General features: G+C 28.8%; 6 protein-coding genes across 8 annotated transcripts; 4 read left to right on the top strand and 2 right to left on the bottom strand.

Annotated features, from left to right (window-relative positions):
- Positions 1-515: 515 nt before the first annotated feature.
- On the top strand, positions 516-4,826 carry LOC113797259 (huntingtin-interacting protein 1-like). The gene is made up of 16 exons (XM_075822646.1): positions 516-899; positions 981-1,044; positions 1,117-1,397; positions 1,465-1,541; positions 1,611-1,672; positions 1,743-1,883; positions 1,945-2,002; positions 2,068-2,143; positions 2,206-2,331; positions 2,409-2,509; positions 2,572-2,851; positions 2,921-2,989; positions 3,062-3,335; positions 3,405-4,185; positions 4,264-4,493; positions 4,559-4,826. The coding sequence occupies exons 1-16, from the start codon at positions 825-827 to the stop codon at positions 4,732-4,734; spliced, it is 2,871 nt and encodes a 956-aa protein (XP_075678761.1). The 5' UTR covers positions 516-824; the 3' UTR covers positions 4,735-4,826.
- A 268-nt stretch (positions 4,827-5,094) lies between these two features.
- Positions 5,095-6,275, top strand: LOC113797213 (T-box transcription factor TBX1-like). Its single transcript, XM_027347558.2, has 4 exons — positions 5,095-5,605; positions 5,673-5,829; positions 5,891-6,067; positions 6,137-6,275. Exons 1-4 carry the CDS (start codon positions 5,322-5,324, stop codon positions 6,248-6,250), a joined length of 732 nt encoding a protein of 243 aa, XP_027203359.2. The 5' UTR covers positions 5,095-5,321; the 3' UTR covers positions 6,251-6,275.
- LOC113797192 (anoctamin-10-like) lies at positions 6,269-10,275 on the bottom strand. 3 transcript variants are annotated; one of them, XM_075822648.1, is made up of 10 exons: positions 10,131-10,275; positions 9,507-9,762; positions 8,067-8,683; positions 7,438-7,995; positions 7,321-7,376; positions 7,177-7,251; positions 6,929-7,105; positions 6,670-6,864; positions 6,475-6,606; positions 6,269-6,409 (listed from the first exon to the last, which is right to left on the bottom strand). In XM_075822648.1, exons 3-10 carry the CDS (start codon positions 8,569-8,571, stop codon positions 6,281-6,283), a joined length of 1,827 nt encoding a protein of 608 aa, XP_075678763.1. In that variant the 5' UTR covers positions 8,572-8,683; positions 9,507-9,762; positions 10,131-10,275; the 3' UTR covers positions 6,269-6,280. The 3 variants fall into 3 exon arrangements, with proteins under 3 accessions (XP_075678763.1, XP_075678762.1, XP_027203338.2); XM_075822647.1 differs by lacking the exon at positions 9,507-9,762; XM_027347537.2 differs by lacking the exons at positions 9,507-9,762; positions 10,131-10,275 and having other exon boundaries at positions 8,067-9,216.
- LOC113797172 (unconventional myosin IC-like) lies at positions 10,064-15,671 on the top strand. The gene is given in 7 exon segments (XM_075822643.1): positions 10,064-10,169; positions 10,446-10,700; positions 10,765-10,880; positions 10,937-12,792; positions 12,795-13,364; positions 13,436-13,722; positions 13,780-15,671. Coding segments are annotated over 6 exon segments (3,168 nt in total). The 5' UTR covers positions 10,064-10,169; positions 10,446-10,577; the 3' UTR covers positions 13,996-15,671.
- Positions 14,138-14,887, bottom strand: LOC113797202 (uncharacterized). Its single transcript, XM_027347548.2, has 2 exons — positions 14,468-14,887; positions 14,138-14,406 (listed from the first exon to the last, which is right to left on the bottom strand). Exons 1-2 carry the CDS (start codon positions 14,885-14,887, stop codon positions 14,257-14,259), a joined length of 570 nt encoding a protein of 189 aa, XP_027203349.2. The 3' UTR covers positions 14,138-14,256.
- Cpr (Cytochrome P450 reductase) lies at positions 15,529-19,986 on the top strand. The gene is made up of 7 exons (XM_027347526.2): positions 15,529-15,671; positions 17,441-17,633; positions 17,694-17,751; positions 17,822-18,225; positions 18,320-18,514; positions 18,589-19,659; positions 19,726-19,986. The coding sequence occupies exons 2-7, from the start codon at positions 17,467-17,469 to the stop codon at positions 19,868-19,870; spliced, it is 2,040 nt and encodes a 679-aa protein (XP_027203327.2). The 5' UTR covers positions 15,529-15,671; positions 17,441-17,466; the 3' UTR covers positions 19,871-19,986.
- The last annotated feature ends 152 nt before the right edge of the window (positions 19,987-20,138 follow it).

The raw sequence follows: 20,138 nt of genomic DNA, 5'->3' as shown, positions 1-20,138 counted from the left end.
AATTTTTTATTATTATTCCATGACAACCAACAATGCTTTGTGTCCTCTTTTTTTTTCTCTCAATCAATCCGATTATAGCTAATGGTAATTATCATTTTTTTTTGACTTGTATCCTCGATCTATTTTTGATTCACTATTTTGAAAAATGATTGTTTCGAATTCGAATACAAATATCGATTCGAATCGAATATGCGCATTACAAAATTAGCTATATTTAACCCTTTTTTTCTGGATTTTTTTCTCTCACTTTTCTCATCTCATAAAATCCAATGAAAAAAATATTTTTCACATGAATCAATTCGATATCGATATCGATCGATTGATTTTTATCGTCGATTGATGATTCATTTCAACAATAACAAAACAAATAAAATTTGGAGCAAATCTTGCACATTTGATTTGAAATGACAGAGCAAGTCTCATTCTTGCTTTCTCTCCAATCCTCTCTCTCTCTTTCTCTCTCATTTTCACCCAAAAAAATACAAAACAAATTTTTTTGTTACTGCAGATATATCTGTTATATTGTGGAGATGGCCGCCCATCTCTCACTCTCTCATCGATTTTTAACTTAGCAGCAGCCATTGAAAACTAAGTTTTTGTCAAAATTTTTAATGTTTTTTTTCTTCTCAATGTGCGTTTTCCTTTCTCTCTCTCTCTCTCTCTACAACAGAGTGACAAATATGTTTTTATTACTATGATGATGATGTTGTTTTTAAACCAAAATCTTATTTGATTGTGATAAAAACAATGATGATGTTTTTCTAATAAACATCGATAATAAATGTTGATGACGACAACAATTATATGATGACAATAACAACAACATGAATCTACATGATCGTCTTGTTTTTCCACGAACAAGTCTGGATGTAAATAGAGATAATTTTGAAAAAAGTTTCGTAAGTTTTTCAAATCAATCAATCAATCAATGTTCTTTGTTTTTGTTTTGATTTATCATTCTAAAATCATATTTTCCACAGTTTACCAGCGTTCGAAAAGCTATCAATCCTACAGAATGCCCGGTGAAAGAAAAACACATTCGAAGTAATTATTTCATTTTTTTTTAATTCGTTCGATTAATTCATTCCACTTTTTTTCCCATTCTGGCCAATTAAGGAATTGTCATCGGAACATTCATAACGAAATCTGGACAAATTTTTTGGTCATATGCTCGCCGATTACCATTAGATGCACATCAAATTGTTTGTTGGAAATTTTGTCATGTTTTACATAAAGTATTACGTGATGGACATCCAAAAGTTATACCCGATTCATATCGTTATCGTCAATGGTTATTGGAATTATGTAAAATGTGGGGTCTATTAAAACAAGGTTATGGTAAACTTATACATAGCTATTGTTCATTACTAGTCAATAAAATTGATTTTCATATTCGTGTAAGTTTTTGTGTTTTTGATAATAATTTTTGCTTTTAATAAATAATTTTTCTTGTTCAAAATATAGAATCCACGTTTTCCTGGCAATCTGATAATCACTGATGGTGATCTTGATCGTATCGGTGAAAATGATGTCAACATTTTGTAAGTTTTGCAAAAAAATTTTTTTCGTTTTGATTCTAATGGATGAAAATTATAAATTTTTGAATTCAGCTTTCAATTATGTTGCGAAATTTATGATTATATGGATGAAATTCTTTGCCTACAAAATAATGGTTAGTATTCGATCATGATAATTTCCATCTTTTTTGAACCGAACGTTCGAACGTTTTTTTTCTCGAATAGTATATCTTTCGCTTGATACAAGCTATTCTTCATCGATGACAAGTACTGGTCAATGTCGTATTGCACCGATAATTATGTGTATACAGGATTCAAGTCAACTGTATGATTTTACAGTAAAAATTTTATTTAAACTTCATAAAGGTATTATTAACTATTGTCTTCATTGACCATTTTTCATCAATTTTGTTTTTTTTTCATTTAGCATTGCCACATTCAACATTGGAAGGACATAGAGAAAGATTTCTTAATCAATTTAAATTGTAAATAATAAACGTTGAGCCGACTTTTTTTTTGAATCATACTAATCATTTTTATCCAATTTTAGATTGAAAACATTTTATTCCAATTACAGTCGTTTACAATATTTTCAACATCTAATTACTATTCCTAAATTACCAGAGGTAAAATGTTGTTGAAAACGTTTTCGTTTGTTTTATAATTCATTCGGTTTATTTATTTATAGGAACCACCAAATTTTTTTGTTCAATCAAATCTTAATAGCCATGTTACACCGATAGTTGTTATACCGGAACAACAACAAGATGATGGTGAAACAAATGAAGATAATTTATTGGATCTTACATTTGATGTAAGTTTTGGATTGTGTTTACTTACTTTGTAAATGATGTTGATGAAAACATTGAAATTTTTTTTTAATTTGAAAAGACTGATTCGGATAAAGTTAATGATGCAATAGCGGGTTGGTCATTTCAGGATGATGAATCGAACAAAGTTATTGTGGAAGAACGCAGTTTAATTGAAGAAAAGTATGTGAAAAACCATCATTTAGTGGGTGGAATTGATTTGAATTAATTTTTTTTTTGTGTAGAGATCGTATAATTGAAAGATTTAGTAATAGAATCGGTGAATTAGAGATAGAATTACAGCAGAATAAATTTGAATTAGAAAAACGTATCGAAGATTATAAACGACAAATTGCTGAATTAGAATGTGCAGCAGCACAAAGAATGGAACGTGAAGTTGAACAATTGAAAATGGAAATGGAACGGCAAAAATCTAGTGTTGTTGAAGAACAGGCAACAAAATTTACCAAAATGAAAGAATTTTATAATAAATTTCGTGCCGAACATATTGAATTATTGAAAGCGGTAATTGATTGATTGATTGATTGATTTTGATTTGAAATTGATCGATTATCTTCTGATTGAAAAATATAGAAAGCTGAAAATGATAGACAATTAGCAGTAACATTAAGATCACTGGAACAATTGAAAAAAGAAAATGAGGTAAACATTTTCTGCATTTTTTGTTTTTGTTTCTGGAATTCCTAAGTGTTTTTTTTTGTAATTGCTAAATAGACCCTATCAAAGCAATTGGATGAAAATTGCCATAAAGATGTACAAATGGATTCATTTGTTAAATTAAATAATGAATTAAAAGGACAATTATCATTTGTACAACAACAATATGAAAAAATTGCTAAAGAATTTGAAACATTGAAAGTAGAGAAAAATGATATTGATAATCGTTATCAATCAATGATGGCTAAATTTGATCAAACTAACCAGGAATTGACTAAACAAAAACTTGAACATTCAAATTACGTTGATGAGATTAATAAAAAATTTATCGGTATGTTTTTTTTTGGGTTTTGATTTTGAAAAAAAACTAAAAAAATTCATGTTTTTTCTTTAAAAAAAGCTACACTTTTAAATGAATCAACAAAAATATCTAAAAGATTAATTGATGAAGAAATGGATCTTGGATTGTTATCGGTAAATTGTAGTCCACAATATTTTTCAACACAAATACAGATATTAATCACAAGATTTAGTGATTATGAACATTCAATTCAATCGAAATCTTATTCAATTAATTTATTTCAAATGGCATTCCATTATTATTATCAATTATTTTATATGATAAATTGTTCAAAAACAACTATACGTAGTTTATCTAATATTGATCTTTCAAATGAATTATCCGAAAATTGTGTTCATCTTGTTCAATTGAATAATGAATTTGTTCAAACAATTTTGAATAATTTCAATAACACTAATGATGGTATTGAAAAAATTCGACAATGTTTACAAAAAATTTATGAATTAACATTGAAAGTATTACCCGAATTGGCTATTAATCAGAAAAATTTAGATCTAGAATCATTGCTCAATAAAGAAATGACCGAAATGGATCAAGCAATTCAATTGGCTGTTTCAAAAATCGAACAAATGTTAACGGAATCAAATGTTCAACAAACTGGTTTAAAATTAGAAGTTAATGGTAAAATTCTGACTGCCTGTACAGCATTGATGCAAGCCATTAGACAATTGATTCTTGATTCAAAACGTTTACAATTGGAAATTGCCTCGAAACAGAAAGGAAATTTTTCCATCAAAGAATTCTATCAACGTAATCATCGTTGGACTGAAGGATTAATATCGGCAGCTAAAACGGTTGCTGCTGATGCAAATCTTCTTGTGTAAGTATTATTCTCTGATTCATTTGTGATGATTTACTTACTTTGTTTTTTTTCAATGGATGAATTTTATTTATTTAGTGAAACAGCCGATAAAATCATTAGTGGTTCTGGTAAATTTGAAGCATTAATGGCTGCATCACAAGAAATTGCTGCATCATGTGCACAATTAGTTGTTGCATCCAGAGTAAAAGCTGAAGCATCAAGTCAAAATTTATCCAATCTATCGAAATCATCGAAATCTGTACTTAAAGAAACTGGTAATATTATTGCCATTACTAAACATTGTAGCAAATTGATTGAAGAAAATGGTAAGTTATAGATTTATAGTTAGTCAGTTCATATGATCTATATAAACATTTTTTTTTTTGATTAGTTGAAACAGATATATCGAAATTATCTTTACATCAAGCAAAACGTTTAGAAATGGAATGTCAAGTAAAAGTATTGGAATTGGAAAATGCATTGGAAAAAGAACGTGTACGTTTAGCATCGATACGTCGACAACATTATCATATGGCTGAATCATTATCAAATTCGGATTCAAATTGATCAAACAACAAAACAAAATTTTTCATTTTTATATTCAGAAAATCTTATTTCTTTCTTTGCATTTTGACCAAAATAAAATAAAAAAGATTTTTCATTAAATCAAATTGCGAGAAAGAAATGATTCCATTTTTAGATTATATGAAAAAGCAGTACTTAGAATTTTCAGTTTGATTTTTTTTTCTTTTCTTCATTTGATTAAATCCAGAATTGTTTGATGATGATCACAATACGGGTTAAATGAAAATCAATAATGTTTGTTTGTTTGCTTGTTGTTCCTGGTGTGTGTGTGTGTTTGTGTTGTTTTTCTTCAGATCATCACAATAGATAGATTTTCCATTCAATTTGGGTAAAGTCAATCAATCTATGTTTTTTTTGTTGTTGTTCTCGATTTGGTGTCTCGTTTCGGGAAAAGATTTTTTGTTTTTTGTTTATGAAATCGAAAATTGATTGACGTCGCCAGCAAATTGATCCATCCATCTCATTCGATACATTTTGATTTACATTAAAATGTTTGTTGGTTGGTTGATGGTTCATTTATGTTCCGCATTCGATTCTGTCGATGATCATCGTCTTATTTGACTGACTGAATGGAATTAAATTCGATTGATAATTGTGATTCATGGTGGAATAATGGTGATAATAACGATAATGATCAATGGAAACTTTCTACAATCAAATTGTCATTAGAATCCAAATGTTTATGGCATGAATTTAATGAATTAGGTAATGAAATGATTGTAACAAAAGCTGGCCGTCGTCCATTTCCAACATTTCAAATTCGTTTAAAAGGAATGAATATGGATGTTGATTATATTTTAATGATGGATTTTATTCTTGCCGATGATAAACGTTATCGTTATGTATTTCATAAGTAAGTTGTTCTGTTTTAATGATTACATTTCTCACATAAAGATTATCATTATCCCAAAAAAACACAGTTCAAGTTGGATGATTACCGGACAAGCTGATTTGAGTGGACCACCAAGAATTCATGTTCACCAGGATTCACCAGCAAAAGGATCATTTTGGATGCGACAAACAATATCATTTGATCGTCTTAAATTAACAAATAATCCTTTGGATGATAATGGCCATGTAAGTTTTCACAAATAATCTATTATGATGATCAAAACCGATTTTCATTCACCACACACAGATAATTTTAAATTCGATGCATCGATATCAACCACGTTTTCATGTGATATGTTGTGAACCAACAACAACAACAAATGAACATGAATCATACCATCATCATCATCATAGAAGAAATTTTCGTACATTTATCTTGAATGAGACAAAATTTTTTGCTGTTACTGCCTATCAAAATCATAGGGTAACTATTTATTGCAAACAATAAAAAATAATTTTAAAAAAATAAAAAACATTTTTTTGTTTCATTTAGATAACACAATTAAAAATAGCTAGTAATCCATTTGCAAAAGGATTTCGTGAAAATAATCACAACCAACAACAACAACAACAAGATCAAAAAGATGATATGATTATCACTAACTAACTAACTAGATAGAATGCAAGATAGATAGAATTATTGAAATTTTTTATCATCTTGATTTGTAAATTGAAGATATTTTCGTCGATTCAAACGATGATGTATATCACGTGGAATATCCGGTACAACATACCAGAATATTAATACGATTGTAAGAAAAATGTGCTATAATAAAATTTGGAAAACAGAAAAAGATCATTATCATCATCCATCCAAAAATATTTACTTACTTCAGCATAAACAATAAGTTTAAATGTTGAAAGATTAAAATATAAACTTAACAATCGAACATTATTGGATATTAATTCCAGTGTTAGAAAATTTGAAATTACAATTATAATGGAAAGAACTTCAAATGATTTCTGTAAATAATGAAAAAAAAGTTATTTGAAATAAAGTTCATTTTTTGCTTGAAATACACTTACAATCCATGCATTATTGATTGATTTCATTGTTTTTTGAAATGGACGTCGTTTACAATAGACTAATTTAGCAGCATCCATACGAACTTCCATTATACTGTTGATTGCAGCAACAATTGGTGCCCATGGCCAAATTGATACGAATAAAAATGCATAACCATATTGGATGAATAATTCCAAACAATCATAATAAGTGTGCTAAATCAAAGCAAAAATGATGAAAATTATAATGGTACCAACAAATCTGATTCAATTGATATACTTCATAGATGTAGAGATTTTTTTCATCAAAAATTTGTTGCTGCCACGATGTGGTTGTTGATTTATTTGATGATTGAAATAATTTTTTCGGTTCATTACGATAGATCAAAAACATGGGTATAAATACTTCGAGAAAATTTTCCACCGTCTTGTTTACTGTCAACATTGTTATTAAGGTCTATTATGGATTATTTCAATTGAAAATTATTAAAAAATTGAAACAAAAAAACAAACAAACAGAAAACTTACATATCTTAACATGTCCATATCGTTCAAATAGAATGCAATATAAAAAAGACAGATAAAATTGTTGAAAAATTCAAACTTTGAAACAGAATTTGTTAAAATTATTTTTCACAAAATAAAAAATTAGAGCAAAAAACAAAAACTTACCAAAACCAATTTGACAATCAAATGATTTTCATGTGATTCTTGTGTTTTATGATTTTCTATATTTTCAAATGGATTTTTGCTGTTGATTTGAAATTTTCAAATATAAAAAAAACTTACCATAATTGTTCAATTTGGTTGCAATAACAATATATAAATGATTCATAAACATAACAATTATTGCATAAATGATACTTGGTGCGAAACATATAATAAAATTGAATATTGATGGATTTTCTTCATAATAATTAGCCATCCATGTTTCACAATCAAAATACAGACACATTAATTCAAATGATAAACATAAACAAACAATAACAAATGGTACGGATATAAAATATTCTTTACACCAGGTTTTTGTTAATGGATAATATGGTACCATTTCTTCAGTAATTGGATCAATTTTCATACATTTACTACGAAATGCTGGCCGTGCTTTTTCCAATTCAATATGATCAATTGTACCCCATTCGAATGCTAATCGTTTTGCAAAACGTTTCCACATTTTTATAAAAACAAATGAACCAAAACAAATAATTATTGTATATAATTCATTTGGAATTTGTAATGACCAACATAATAAAAAGACAATACTTGTCCAACAAAACATATCACGATAATAGTTAAGAAAAGCAAAATAAAATCCAATCATTTCACCAAAATAATCACGAACATAATCTGTGAATTGAAGAAAAACAAACAATAAGAATTGAATATTTTCAATTATTCAAACAAACATCAATATTTACCGATATTATGACTAAAAAATGAACAATAATTTGAACGTAAATTTTCTAAATGTTCATAATCATGTAATGGAAAATAATGTGTTATCAGCTTATGATGACAACAAATTTCAAATATTGATTGCCCGGGATAAAGTGTTATATCTGGAAGGCCAATAATCGATGTACGATTTGGTGAACAAATTTGCTGGATTAATTGATAAAGAATACGTTGTTTTTCGGCTGTATTCAATTCGGTCGATGTTTTTGATGTTGAATCCAATGATTTATCTGTCATTAAATTTTGACGTTTTAATTGTTTAAAAACATGATGAACATTTTGTTCGAATAATTTTTCCGAACAGCTAATTAATAATGTTAAATCTTCCGGTATTCGAGTTGTTGATGATGATGAACGAATATATCGATTGTTACTATCGGTAATAATCGATAATTGTAAATGATTCGATTTCAATAATGATATTAACCATTTTTTTGTTTCTAATGGTATATTTTGATTAAAAATCATAACGAATGATGCAGATGTTTGATATTGATTGACAGGTAAATCGATAAATAGATTATCATCGGAATCATGTTGTTGTTTTGGTTGTTGTTCATCATCATCATCATCATCATGGCTAGATTTATTTTTACGAATCATGATGAGTAAATTATAACAAACATTCAGGGAAAAAGAAAAAGATTCACATTCAATTTGTCATGTCATCAAAAGTGTATATTGAAGCACAGGCAATGAATGTAATGAATGAAATTCTTTTATAAAAAGCAAAAATTTTTTGATTTTGGCACTCATCAAACAAACAAAACGAAACAAACGATAAACATTGATAAACATCCAAACCCACCCACTCAAAGATACGAATCTAAAAGAAGAATCTACCAAAGTTCGAAGATGGAACAAAAATAGCCGATCATCCAACCAACAACAACAACAACCAAACAAGGATCATCCAAATAATCAGATTTAACCATCAACACGACCAAACACCAAAAGAATCATCAAATTTCATCGTTTATGTTATCAGTCTCAATGGATAATGATTTGTTTTGTTTTTCGGTAACGTTTAATGCTAACGGCATGCTGCATAGGCTGAATACCCCAAAATAGTAGAAGCATACTTTTGAACACGGGAAAAAAATTTTCGAATAACATAAAGTTTTAGTCTGAATTTAATAAGACCAATTCTAAATATATGCAATATGCAAAAAGTTCAACAGACAGCAAAAAAAAAAAAAAAATCTCATGTTGCTTCTTCATTTTTTGTTTTGTTTCTTTTGATCGGGCGGCAATAGAAATTCCATGTGCGCCCAATTCTTTTCAGAAAAAAAACAACAACAAAAAAAGAATTCATTCGCCTTTCAAAAGGCGCACATTTCATTGTTGCGATGTTTATTGTTGGTCTGTTTTTGTTTGTTTGTTTGTTTGTTGTCCATAGTTACCCTGTCGACGACGCCGTATGTATGATTCATTCAATTATTTCATTCATTCATTGATTACACACTGGCCACAAGCAAAACCACAAAAGGTTAATTGAATTTTTTTTTGTTTCGGTTTAATAACAATCGAAACTCTGACTGGACTCAATCGATATTAATCATCGAATGTTTTTTTTCGTGATGTGATGTGTGCTATTTCGAATGTAATGGTCATCGAATGTTGTCAGTGCGTTCGATTCGAATCGAAAAAATTTTTTTGCTAAAAATATGAAGATTTTTTTTGAAAAAAAAAATCAAATGATTTGATCAAAATAATGTAAGTTTTAATTTTTCTTTTGTTTTTGTCGCTCATCACCGCTTTTCTCACTTATCATCATGTTTGTAATTTGCAAATTTTGTAATTATGCAGAAAATCTCTTTTTGCAGGATATGACATTTCCTTCGCCTTTTTGCCACATTGGAACAAAAAAAAACTATCTCTATGTGTTTTTTTTTGTGTCTTGTTGGAAATCGAAAAAAAAGCACATAGAGATAATCGTTTCTGTTTGTTTGCCTAACTAATTGACAAACATTTTTTAGATGTTTTCACAATTGATATCTATCTCCCTGTTTGATAATTATACTTACTTTAATGAGAATCCTGGATGGTGGTGGTTGAAAAAAAAGGTGTCTATGTTTGAAAAAAATATCTCTGATACATTGTGTGATTGTCATCACTTGTTTTTTGTTTTGTTGTTGTCATGGTGTGATTGTTTCTCATTTTACAAAAAAAAAAAAATTTTTTTTTGATTATCATCATCGTTTTTTTTGTTGAAAAAACACAGTGATGATAAAGGTTTTCATGTTAATTTTTTTTTACAACTTTTGATTTTTTTTTCTCAAAAAAACTTTTTTTCTAAATTTCCATTTTTCATTTTTCTCATTTTCACTTCAAACATTTAGATTAACGGAACTGGATCATTATTCTCATTTTACGAAATAAAAACATTCGATTTGACATTCATAAACAACGTTCATTCGTAATTCGTAATTAATTTTTTTTTTGAACCGAAAAACAAAGAAAAGAAAAGAAAAATGGATAATCTTCATCAACGTGATCGTGTTGGTGTTGATGATTGTGTTTTACTCGATGATTATCGTAATCGTGAATTATTTATTGAAAATCTTCGTAAACGTTTTAATGAAGATATTATCTATGTAAGTCTATTATTTGTTTCGTTTTTCATTTTTCCATTAAAAATTTCGTTTCGTTTCGAAACAGACATACATCGGTACGGTACTTATATCGATAAATCCGTATAGAGAATTATCAATCTATAATGATTCATATAAACAAATTTATGCCAATGTTAATTTCTATCAACTTTCACCTCATATGTAAGTTGATCCAATAAAAAAAACAAAAAGAATATTGACTTATATCATTTACATAGATTTGCTATTGCTGATTCATCATTTCGTCAAATGGTTGATGAATGTCGTGATCAATGTATATTAATATCGGGTGAAAGTGGTGCCGGTAAAACTGAATCATCGAAAAAAATTTTAGAATATTTATCCAATATAACATCAAGTAAAGGATCGGAACAACAACATCATATTAAACAGATTAATAATCGGTTATTATTATCAAATCCAATACTTGAATCATTTGGTAATGCAAAAACTAGTCATAATAATAATTCAAGTCGATTCGGTAAATATATGGATATTGAATTTGATTATTTGGGTCATCCATTAGCTGGTCATATTGATATTTATTTATTGGAAAAATCACGTGTCGTTTATCAGAATAAAAATGAACAAAATTTTCATATATTTTATCTATTGCTCAGTGGTGCATCAGATGAAATGCTTAAAGAATTTAATCTTCGTCGTGATCCATTGAATTATTTTTATTTAAATCAACAGGATAATAATGATTTTATTGTTGATGGTAATGGTGATGGTGGTGATCAATTTGAAACAATACAAATGGCATTAGAAATATTTGATTTTAATCGTAATGATGAACAACAAAAAATGTTTGCTATTGTTGCTGCCATTTTACATTTGGGTAATGTTGGTTTTTTTGATGAAGATAATGGCCAAACAATTATATCGAATATGAAACCAGTTACAGTGATTAGTAAATTATTAGAATGTGATGTTAATCTACTCAAACAATCATTACTACATCGAACAATCGAGGCGAGAGATGAATTAATGACCACCGATTTAACACGTGATCAAGCAATTTATGCACGTGATGCATTAGCTAAAGCTATTTATCAACGTTTGTTTGTATGGCTTGTATCAAGATTAAATCAATCGCTACATTCGGCTGGACAGCAACACGGACGACAACAATCGAAAAAACAAAAAACAGTAATGGGTTTACTTGATATTTATGGTTTTGAAATTTTTCAACAAAATAATTTTGAACAATTTTGTATTAATTATTGTAATGAAAAACTTCAACAATTATTTATTGAATTAACATTGAAACAAGAACAAGAAGAATATCAACGTGAACAAATTGAATGGGAACCAGTTGAATATTTTAATAATCGAATTATTTGTGATTTGATTGAAGAAAAACATCGTGGAATTATTGCCTATTTGGATGAAGAATGTTTACGTCCAGGTGATGCAACGGATTTAACATTTTTATCAAAATTAGATGAAAAAATTTCTGGTCATCCACATTATTGTACAATAAGACCAAATCATTCGAATAAAAATAATCGTCAAAATGGTATGATTGGTGTTAATGGCCAGGAAATTGTTGGCGGCCATCAATTTCGTATTACACATTATGCTGGTGATGTTGATTATGAAATTAATGGATTTATTGATAAAAATAATGATCTATTATATCGTGATCTTAAAAAAACAATGTGTTCATCAAATCATTCGATTATTAAACAATTATTTAATTCGGATGAATTATCAAATCATCGTCGTCCAACAACAACCGCAACACAATTTCGACAAAGTTTATCCAATTTAATGTCATTATTGGCCACAAAACAACCATGGTATATTCGTTGTATTAAACCGAATAATAATCAACGAAGTAAATTTTTTGATGAGAAAATTGTTTGTCATCAGGTTCAATATCTTGGATTGATGGAAAATCTTCGTGTACGTCGTGCCGGTTTTGCTTATCGTCGTAATTTTAATGATTTTCTTGAACGTTATAAATGTCTTTGTCCAAAAACATGGCCCTATTATGAAGGATCATTTCGTGATGGTGTTCAAGAATTGGTTGATTATTTTGGTTTTGAACCCGATGAATATCGAATGGGTTTGAAAAAATTTTTATTCGATCTCCACAAACATTATTTCGTATTGAAGATGCATTTCAACAACATAAACATGTTCTTGCTACAACTATTCAAGCTGTATATCGTGGTTGGTTAATGAAAAAACGATATGAAACAATTAGAAAATCAATGATTGCATTACAGGCAAATATTCGTCGTTATTTAGCCAAGAAAAATTATCAACAAAGACGTCAAGCAGCTGATCAGATTCGTGCATTTATAAAAGGTTTTATTACACGTAATGGACCATCAAATCAATTTAATCAAAAATTTAAAAGACAAGTTAAAATTCATTGGCTTACAACTCTAAGTGAATCATTACCGAATTCGATTTTAAATCATAAATGGCCTATGGCACCAATATGTTGTCAAGAAGCATCAAAACTGTTATGTAATATGCATCGAAGATGGTTAGCCAGGAAATATTGTCTAAAAATTTCACCGAAACGTAAAGAAATATTACAGGAAAAAGTATTGGCCGAAAATTTATTTAAAAATAAAAAACAATCATATTTGGAAAGTATTCCGGAACCATTCGAATCGAATCGTCTTGGTAAGTTTGTTTCAAGTTGACATTGTTAAATTGTTGATTTTGAAAATTGTTGTTTTTTTTGTCTGATAAAGATGGTCGTTTGGATGAAATGCGACGAAATATTTTCGAAAATAAATTCAAAATTGATGATGATGAAAAAACACAATATTGTTCGATGGTTAATAAATATGATCGTCATGGTTATCATTGTCGACAACGAATGTTAATCTTAACTAATAAACGATTATATTTGTTGGAAGTGAAAAAATCTACGCTGGCAATGAAAGAAACATTATTATTGAATTTGATCAAAATTGTTATCAGTAATCATAATGATGGATTATTTATCATCAAAATTCCAATAATGAAAAAAGAAAAGGTTTGTTTTGTTTTCGCTTATCGATAGTTTATCCTTTTTGTTTTTGGTTGAAAACAGGGTGATCTTATTCTAGAATATCATCCCAGATTGATTGAATTGCTGACAAAATTCATTCGTTTTGCTGGCCAAGATAAATTGATTATTGATAATGGTAATATGTTGGAACATCAAATGTCAAACGGTAAAAAAGGACAAATTCAATTCTGTGGTGGTGAACGTTATGAAATTTCGAAACGTAAAGATGGCCAATTACAAGTGATGGTTAATCTTTAGAAGAAATATTTTCGCACAATTTTTGGCTACTTTTTTAAAAAAATATTTTTTATATGTTATCATGCTAGTCCACGTGGTTATCTTATTCATTTTTTTCTATATATTTTATATTTTATATATTCAATAATTCAAGTCTATTGCATTTTGATTGATTAATTCAATTTTATTTTCTATATTTGAATTTTTGATGTTTTGATAAATTTTCACAAAATACAAAAAAAATATTTACATTTTTATTATTATGGTTTTCTTGCCTTACTCTTAATCCAGATAATATTCAATTAATGTTGAAAATGCAGCAAAACCTGCTGCACCTAATAAACCACCTTTAATACCGGCACGTAAACCAAGCATACCGCCAACAACACCACCGGCCATTGTACCATTTTTCCAATCTTTTTTTGCTCGATACTTTTGGAATCAATCAAAAATTAATGACAAATTTAAAATCTGATATTTTTTGATTACTTACCGATTCGATAGCACATTCAGTAGCTGAAAACATTGCACCTAACATTGCAAAATTCTTTGCATATGACATTGATTTGGATTTCATTTCGCGTAAAACTTCACGAACAGTTTGTTTTGGTGCATTCAACGGTGCCAATTCAGGTCCAACACTTGCTGTGAATAGCCCAATAGCTGCTCCAAGACCAAAACCAGCTACACAGCTGAGCGTTGTTTTGAATACACAACTTTCGAAAAAATTTTCAACCATTCGTTGATTATCCGGTTTTAATGGTTCAGCACCTAAATAACCATTTGGTACTAACATATTTTCACGATATCTTCGTTCGGGTCCAATTAATGCATCACGTAATTCACTAAAACTTATCGATGGTTCTTGTTGTTGACCACCATTACTGCTATTATTATTATTATTTAAAGACATTTTTATCGGATAAAATTTAAACTTTTTTCTTTGAAAAAAAAAATTTAAATTCGAATCAGCTGGCCAAAGAGCGCATGCATTAATTCGAACATATCGAACGATACTATCGATTATTATTCGTGTTATGTATGTGTGTACCTGAATTTCAGGAATTTTTTTGTTTATTTTTCTTTTCATTCTGACAAAAAAAAACAAAAAACAAAAATCAGATCAGATCAGGTCAATCAACAAATGTTATAAAAGTACGATGACACCGTCATCATTCTAGATCAAACAAACAAACAACAACAAAATCATTACATTACATCGTCATCAACAAACAAAAGTTTGATTCAGACAAAAATCAAAACAGTTGTTTTGAATTACCAAATAACAAAACATCACACACACATATTAAACACAGACAAAAAAACAATGTCTATTTGATATTTTTGTTCATTTTCATTACATCATTTTGAACCAAATTTTTGAATCAGTGAAAAACAAAAAAATATCGTTCCTGGTTCTGGTTTTCCTGTTTTTTTGTTTTTTCGAATTTTTATAATCAAAAAAAAGTGATGGGCGCCTCTCATTGAATTTAATTTTGTTTTTCATTAGTGGTGTGGTATATAATCCTTCGAAGATTTTTTTTTCATTGTGAATCTAAACTCCAATTCCAAACTTTCGAGATTTTCTCGATCTTTTTCTCTCAACACAGAAAAACAAAATTCAACTTGAAAATTTTTCATCATCATCATTCTGAACTTTGATATTGACAAAGCAGCAACAACAGTAAAAAACCCAGGTAAGTTTTTTGTATTTGTATTTTTCTTCAACTTACGAAAATTGAGATGATGCGCACACCTTGACATCTACAACATCAACAACAATAATAATAATCCTTGTTGTTTGATCATTGTTGACCATCATCATCATCATTCGATGATGACGAGGTAAAAAAGCATCGATCTTTGTTTGTCGAAGTTTTCTCTCCCACAGTGTCTTTCTTATAAGAAAAAGCTCAAACATCGAAAAACGATGATGATGAGGGAAAAAAGATGAATGACTAGATAGATGGCCAAACAATAAAAAAAATAACAATCTCAAGGTTGTTGAACAAGATCCATGTGGTGAATCTTTTAGTTTGCTTGTTGCTTGCCGTTTTTCTCAGAAATCGAAAATCAACTTGTTGTTGGACATCATTCGTTTCGATTTTCGATTTTTTCTTTTTGTTGTTGTCCAAAACGGTTTTTTTCTACTAAAGTTTTTTCACCCCTTTTTTTTGTTCAAGTGAAATTTTTCTCTTTCATTTTTGTTGAAAAAGGTGTGATTTTTTTTAAAACCTTAACAAAAAAATTCTCATCGTTTTTGTCCACTATTTATACCCAAATTCATTTTCATTTTAAACGTTCGATTTTTCGAACATTCGAACATTCGAACATTTGATTTGTTTTTTCTGATGACGTTTGTGGTTAGGATTCGAAAATAATTTTTGTTTCAATTTGTGATCTTTGTGTTCAAGAAAAAATGGGAAAAAAAGCTTGTGATTTCACTTTTTCTGATTGTGTGTAGAGTGAATAAAACATCATTTAGAGCCGCATCAATTTGAATAACAATTTGTCCAAACGGTACAACGATTATGGAGAGTGAGATACACTAAAATGTGATGCGTACATCTTGATTTTGAGAAAATTTATCATTCATTACAGTTTTTTGTGTAATTCAAATGTAATCATCCAATAGATTTTACTAATATTGACCAAAAATCGATCGATTTTTCATTTCGTTTTTATTGCAAATTAAAATCAATTAGAAAAAAAGGAGAAAATTTTTTGTCTACATATTATTCAATGTCATCAAATCAACAATCAAGAAAATTGATTACCATCATTTTTCTTATAAATGTGATAAAAATGAAATTACATTTGAAATGATCCAAAAAAAATTATCACCCCAAATCTCAAAAAATGATAACAAATTAATCCTATGATTTCTCCCACCGCAACAACCAAAGTAAAAAAAAAATTATCATTAAAAATATACTTTAAAGGTACAAAAAATACTTTTGGTTTCGTTTCATCGTCGTTCTCTTTTTTCTTTTTTTTTTGTGATAATAATTTTACCGAAAATTAAACGTTATTAAATGTGTGTGTGTAAATCTTGAACATTTGATTGCTTGATTCGATTGCCAACAAACAAACAAAATTTTTTTTTCGACCAAACATTATTCGACCTTGTGCATTTCATTTGTTCATTTTCTGCAGAAATTTTTCATTTTGTTGAAGCAAAATTAGTGAACCATTTTTTCTCCATTTAAATTTTCTGTTTCAACGTTGCCGGATTGGCAATTTCCTTTTGTCTTTGAAAAAAAAAGTTTTTGGTGCGTTTCAACCAAAAGGAAAAAAATTGATTTTTTGAATTTTTTTAAAAATTTAAATCGCATATCGATAGATAATAAGTGTGTTTGTGTGTGTGTGAATCATCGATTGTCGATATCGATTTTTTTTTGTTTTGTCAACGATTTTTGTCAACGTTTATCATCTGTTTTATTTTTTTGAATTTTCTGTGATTTAGAAAAACTGACCAAATAAACAACAATAATGGAACAAGCTGATGTACAAACACAAGCAAGTCTTATTGCACAATTTAGTGTACTTGATTATGCAATTGTTGTTAGTTTGATTGGTGTAACAACATATTGGTTATTATCGAAGAAAAAATCACAACATGATTTTGATGCAAGTTCAATCAAAACATTTGCTTTGGAGTAAGTTTACTTTTTGAAATTTGAAAATTTTAAAAATTCCTAATTAATTATTCTATTAAGGCCATCGCTCCAAAGATCACAAAGTGAATCGGGATTTATTTCCAAAATGAAATCCGGTGTATGTATTTTCTTTTGTCGTTTTGTTTGTTAAAACCAATTCAATTAATCTGTAATCACTCATCTAATAGTCACGAAATATGATCGTTTTTTATGGATCTCAAACCGGTACGGCTGAAGAATTTGCTGCACGTTTAGCTAAAGAAGCAACACGTTATGGTATGAAAGCAATGGTTGCCGATCCAGAAGAATGTGAAATGGAAGATTTACCAAAATTACAAGAAATTGAAAATTCATTGGCAGTTTTTTGTGTAGCTACTTATGGTGAAGGTGATCCAACTGATAATGCACAAGAATTTTTTGAATGGCTTAATGGTGGTGGTGCCGAATTGAATGGTCTTCGTTATGCTGTTTTTGGTTTGGGTAATAAAACCTATGAACACTATAATAAAGTTGGTATCGAATTGGATGCTAAACTTGAAAGTTTAGGAGCTGAACGTGTATTTGAATTAGGTTTAGGTGATGATGATGGAAAGTAAGTTATTTTGTAATTTGTTTATTTTGATTTTCATTAACAATAAAAAAAAATCTTTTTGTTTTTGTCAACCCTCCCTCCAAAAAAAAATAAGCATTGAAGAAGATTTCATTACATGGAAAGAAAAATTCTGGTTAGCTATTTGTGAAAAATTCGGTGTTGAACGATCAGGTGAAGATATTAACACTAGACAATATGAGCTTATTAAACATGATGTTGAGGATTTACCACCGGAAAAGATATTTACTGGTGAAGTTGTTCGTTTAGGATCATATCGTAATCAAAAACCGTAAGTTGATATTTATTGTAAATTACTCTTTTTTTTTATTATAAATGTTTCATTCATTCAAAAACATTGACTAGGCCATTTGATCAGAAAAATCCATTTTTGGCACCAATCATTGTTAATCGTGAATTGTATAAAGGCGAACGATCATGTATGCATATAGAGATCGATATCCGTAATTCAAAACTTCGTTATGAAGCTGGTGATCATATTGCTATTTATCCACAAAATGATACAAAATTAGTTGAACGAATTGGTGAACTTTTAAATGCTGATTTGGACACTGTATTTACATTGAGAAATTTGGATGAAGATAGTTCAAAAAAACATCCATTTCCATGTCCAACTACATATCGTACAGCACTTACCTATTATTTGGATATAACATCTACACCACGAACACATGTGTTGAAAGAAATTGCCGAATATTGTAGTGATGAAAAAGAAAAAGAAATGCTTAAAACAATGACCATGCCAACGGAACAAGGAAAAGCATTATATTCAGAATGGATAATTGATGATTGTCGTAGTATAGTACATGTACTTGAAGATTTACCATCATGTAAACCAAAAATTGATCATCTGATCGAATTTCTTCATAAATTACAGCCAAGATATTATTCAATTTCATCGTCACCGAAATTTTATCCAGATTCCGTTCATATAACAGCCGTTGTTGTTGAATATGAGACAAAAACGTCTCGTATTAATAAAGGAGTTACAACAAGTTGGTTGAAAGAACATAAACAGGTTATTCCCGATCAACCGGCACCAATTGTACCGATTTTTATTCGAAAATCACAATTTCGTTTACCAAGCAAACCACAAGCACCTGTCATTATGATTGGTCCGGGTACTGGTTTAGCACCATTTCGTGGTTTTCTTCAGGAACGTCATTATATGCTTGAACAACAACAAAAACCACTTGGTGATACGATACTTTATTTTGGTTGTCGAAAACGTGCACAGGATTTCCTTTACGAACAAGAACTAATGGATTATATGGAAAAGAAAGTGATAACCAAATTGTATTTAGCATTCTCACGTGATCAGGATAAAAAAGTTTATGTTACACATTTATTGAAACAAAATATGGAAGAAACATGGAAAGTAATTGGTGAACAAAATGGTCATATCTATATTTGTGGGTAAGTTTTTTTTCAAATTTAAATGGATTCACCAAATTTATTAATGTTTGTTTGTTTTATGTATAGTGATGCTCGTACAATGGCACGTGAAGTAAAGGAAATAATTCTTGAAACAATTGAAAAATATGGTAATAAAACAAGAAAAGAATCGGAAGATTTTCTTAAACGAATGGAATCACAGAAACGATATTCGGCTGATGTTTGGAGTTAATCAAAGAATCGGGAAGGAAATTAAATGAAATGAATAACTCATTATTATCATCATCATAATCATCATTATTATTGGCCTATTTCGTGAATATTTTTTATCTTTTGTGATCATTATTATTATTTTTTTTAGTGAATAATTTACTCTTATTCTAATTGAATTAATTAATCAAATTGCTTTATTTTTTTTATATATTTTTTATATTTTTTAAATAATAACTAATGAATTCTATTTCAAAACAAAAAAATCGAATTTTATCGATTCTTGATTA

The sequence above is a fragment of the Dermatophagoides pteronyssinus genome, unplaced genomic scaffold, assembly GCF_027571235.1.
Source record: "Dermatophagoides pteronyssinus isolate colony J.1.1.1.1 unplaced genomic scaffold, Derpt_VIB-CSIC_2022.12 sq0019, whole genome shotgun sequence".
Taxonomy (NCBI): Eukaryota; Metazoa; Arthropoda; class Arachnida; order Sarcoptiformes; family Pyroglyphidae; genus Dermatophagoides; species Dermatophagoides pteronyssinus.
The sequence above is the reverse complement of the archived record's forward strand: the minus strand, read 5'-3'. Positions and strand labels throughout refer to the sequence as shown.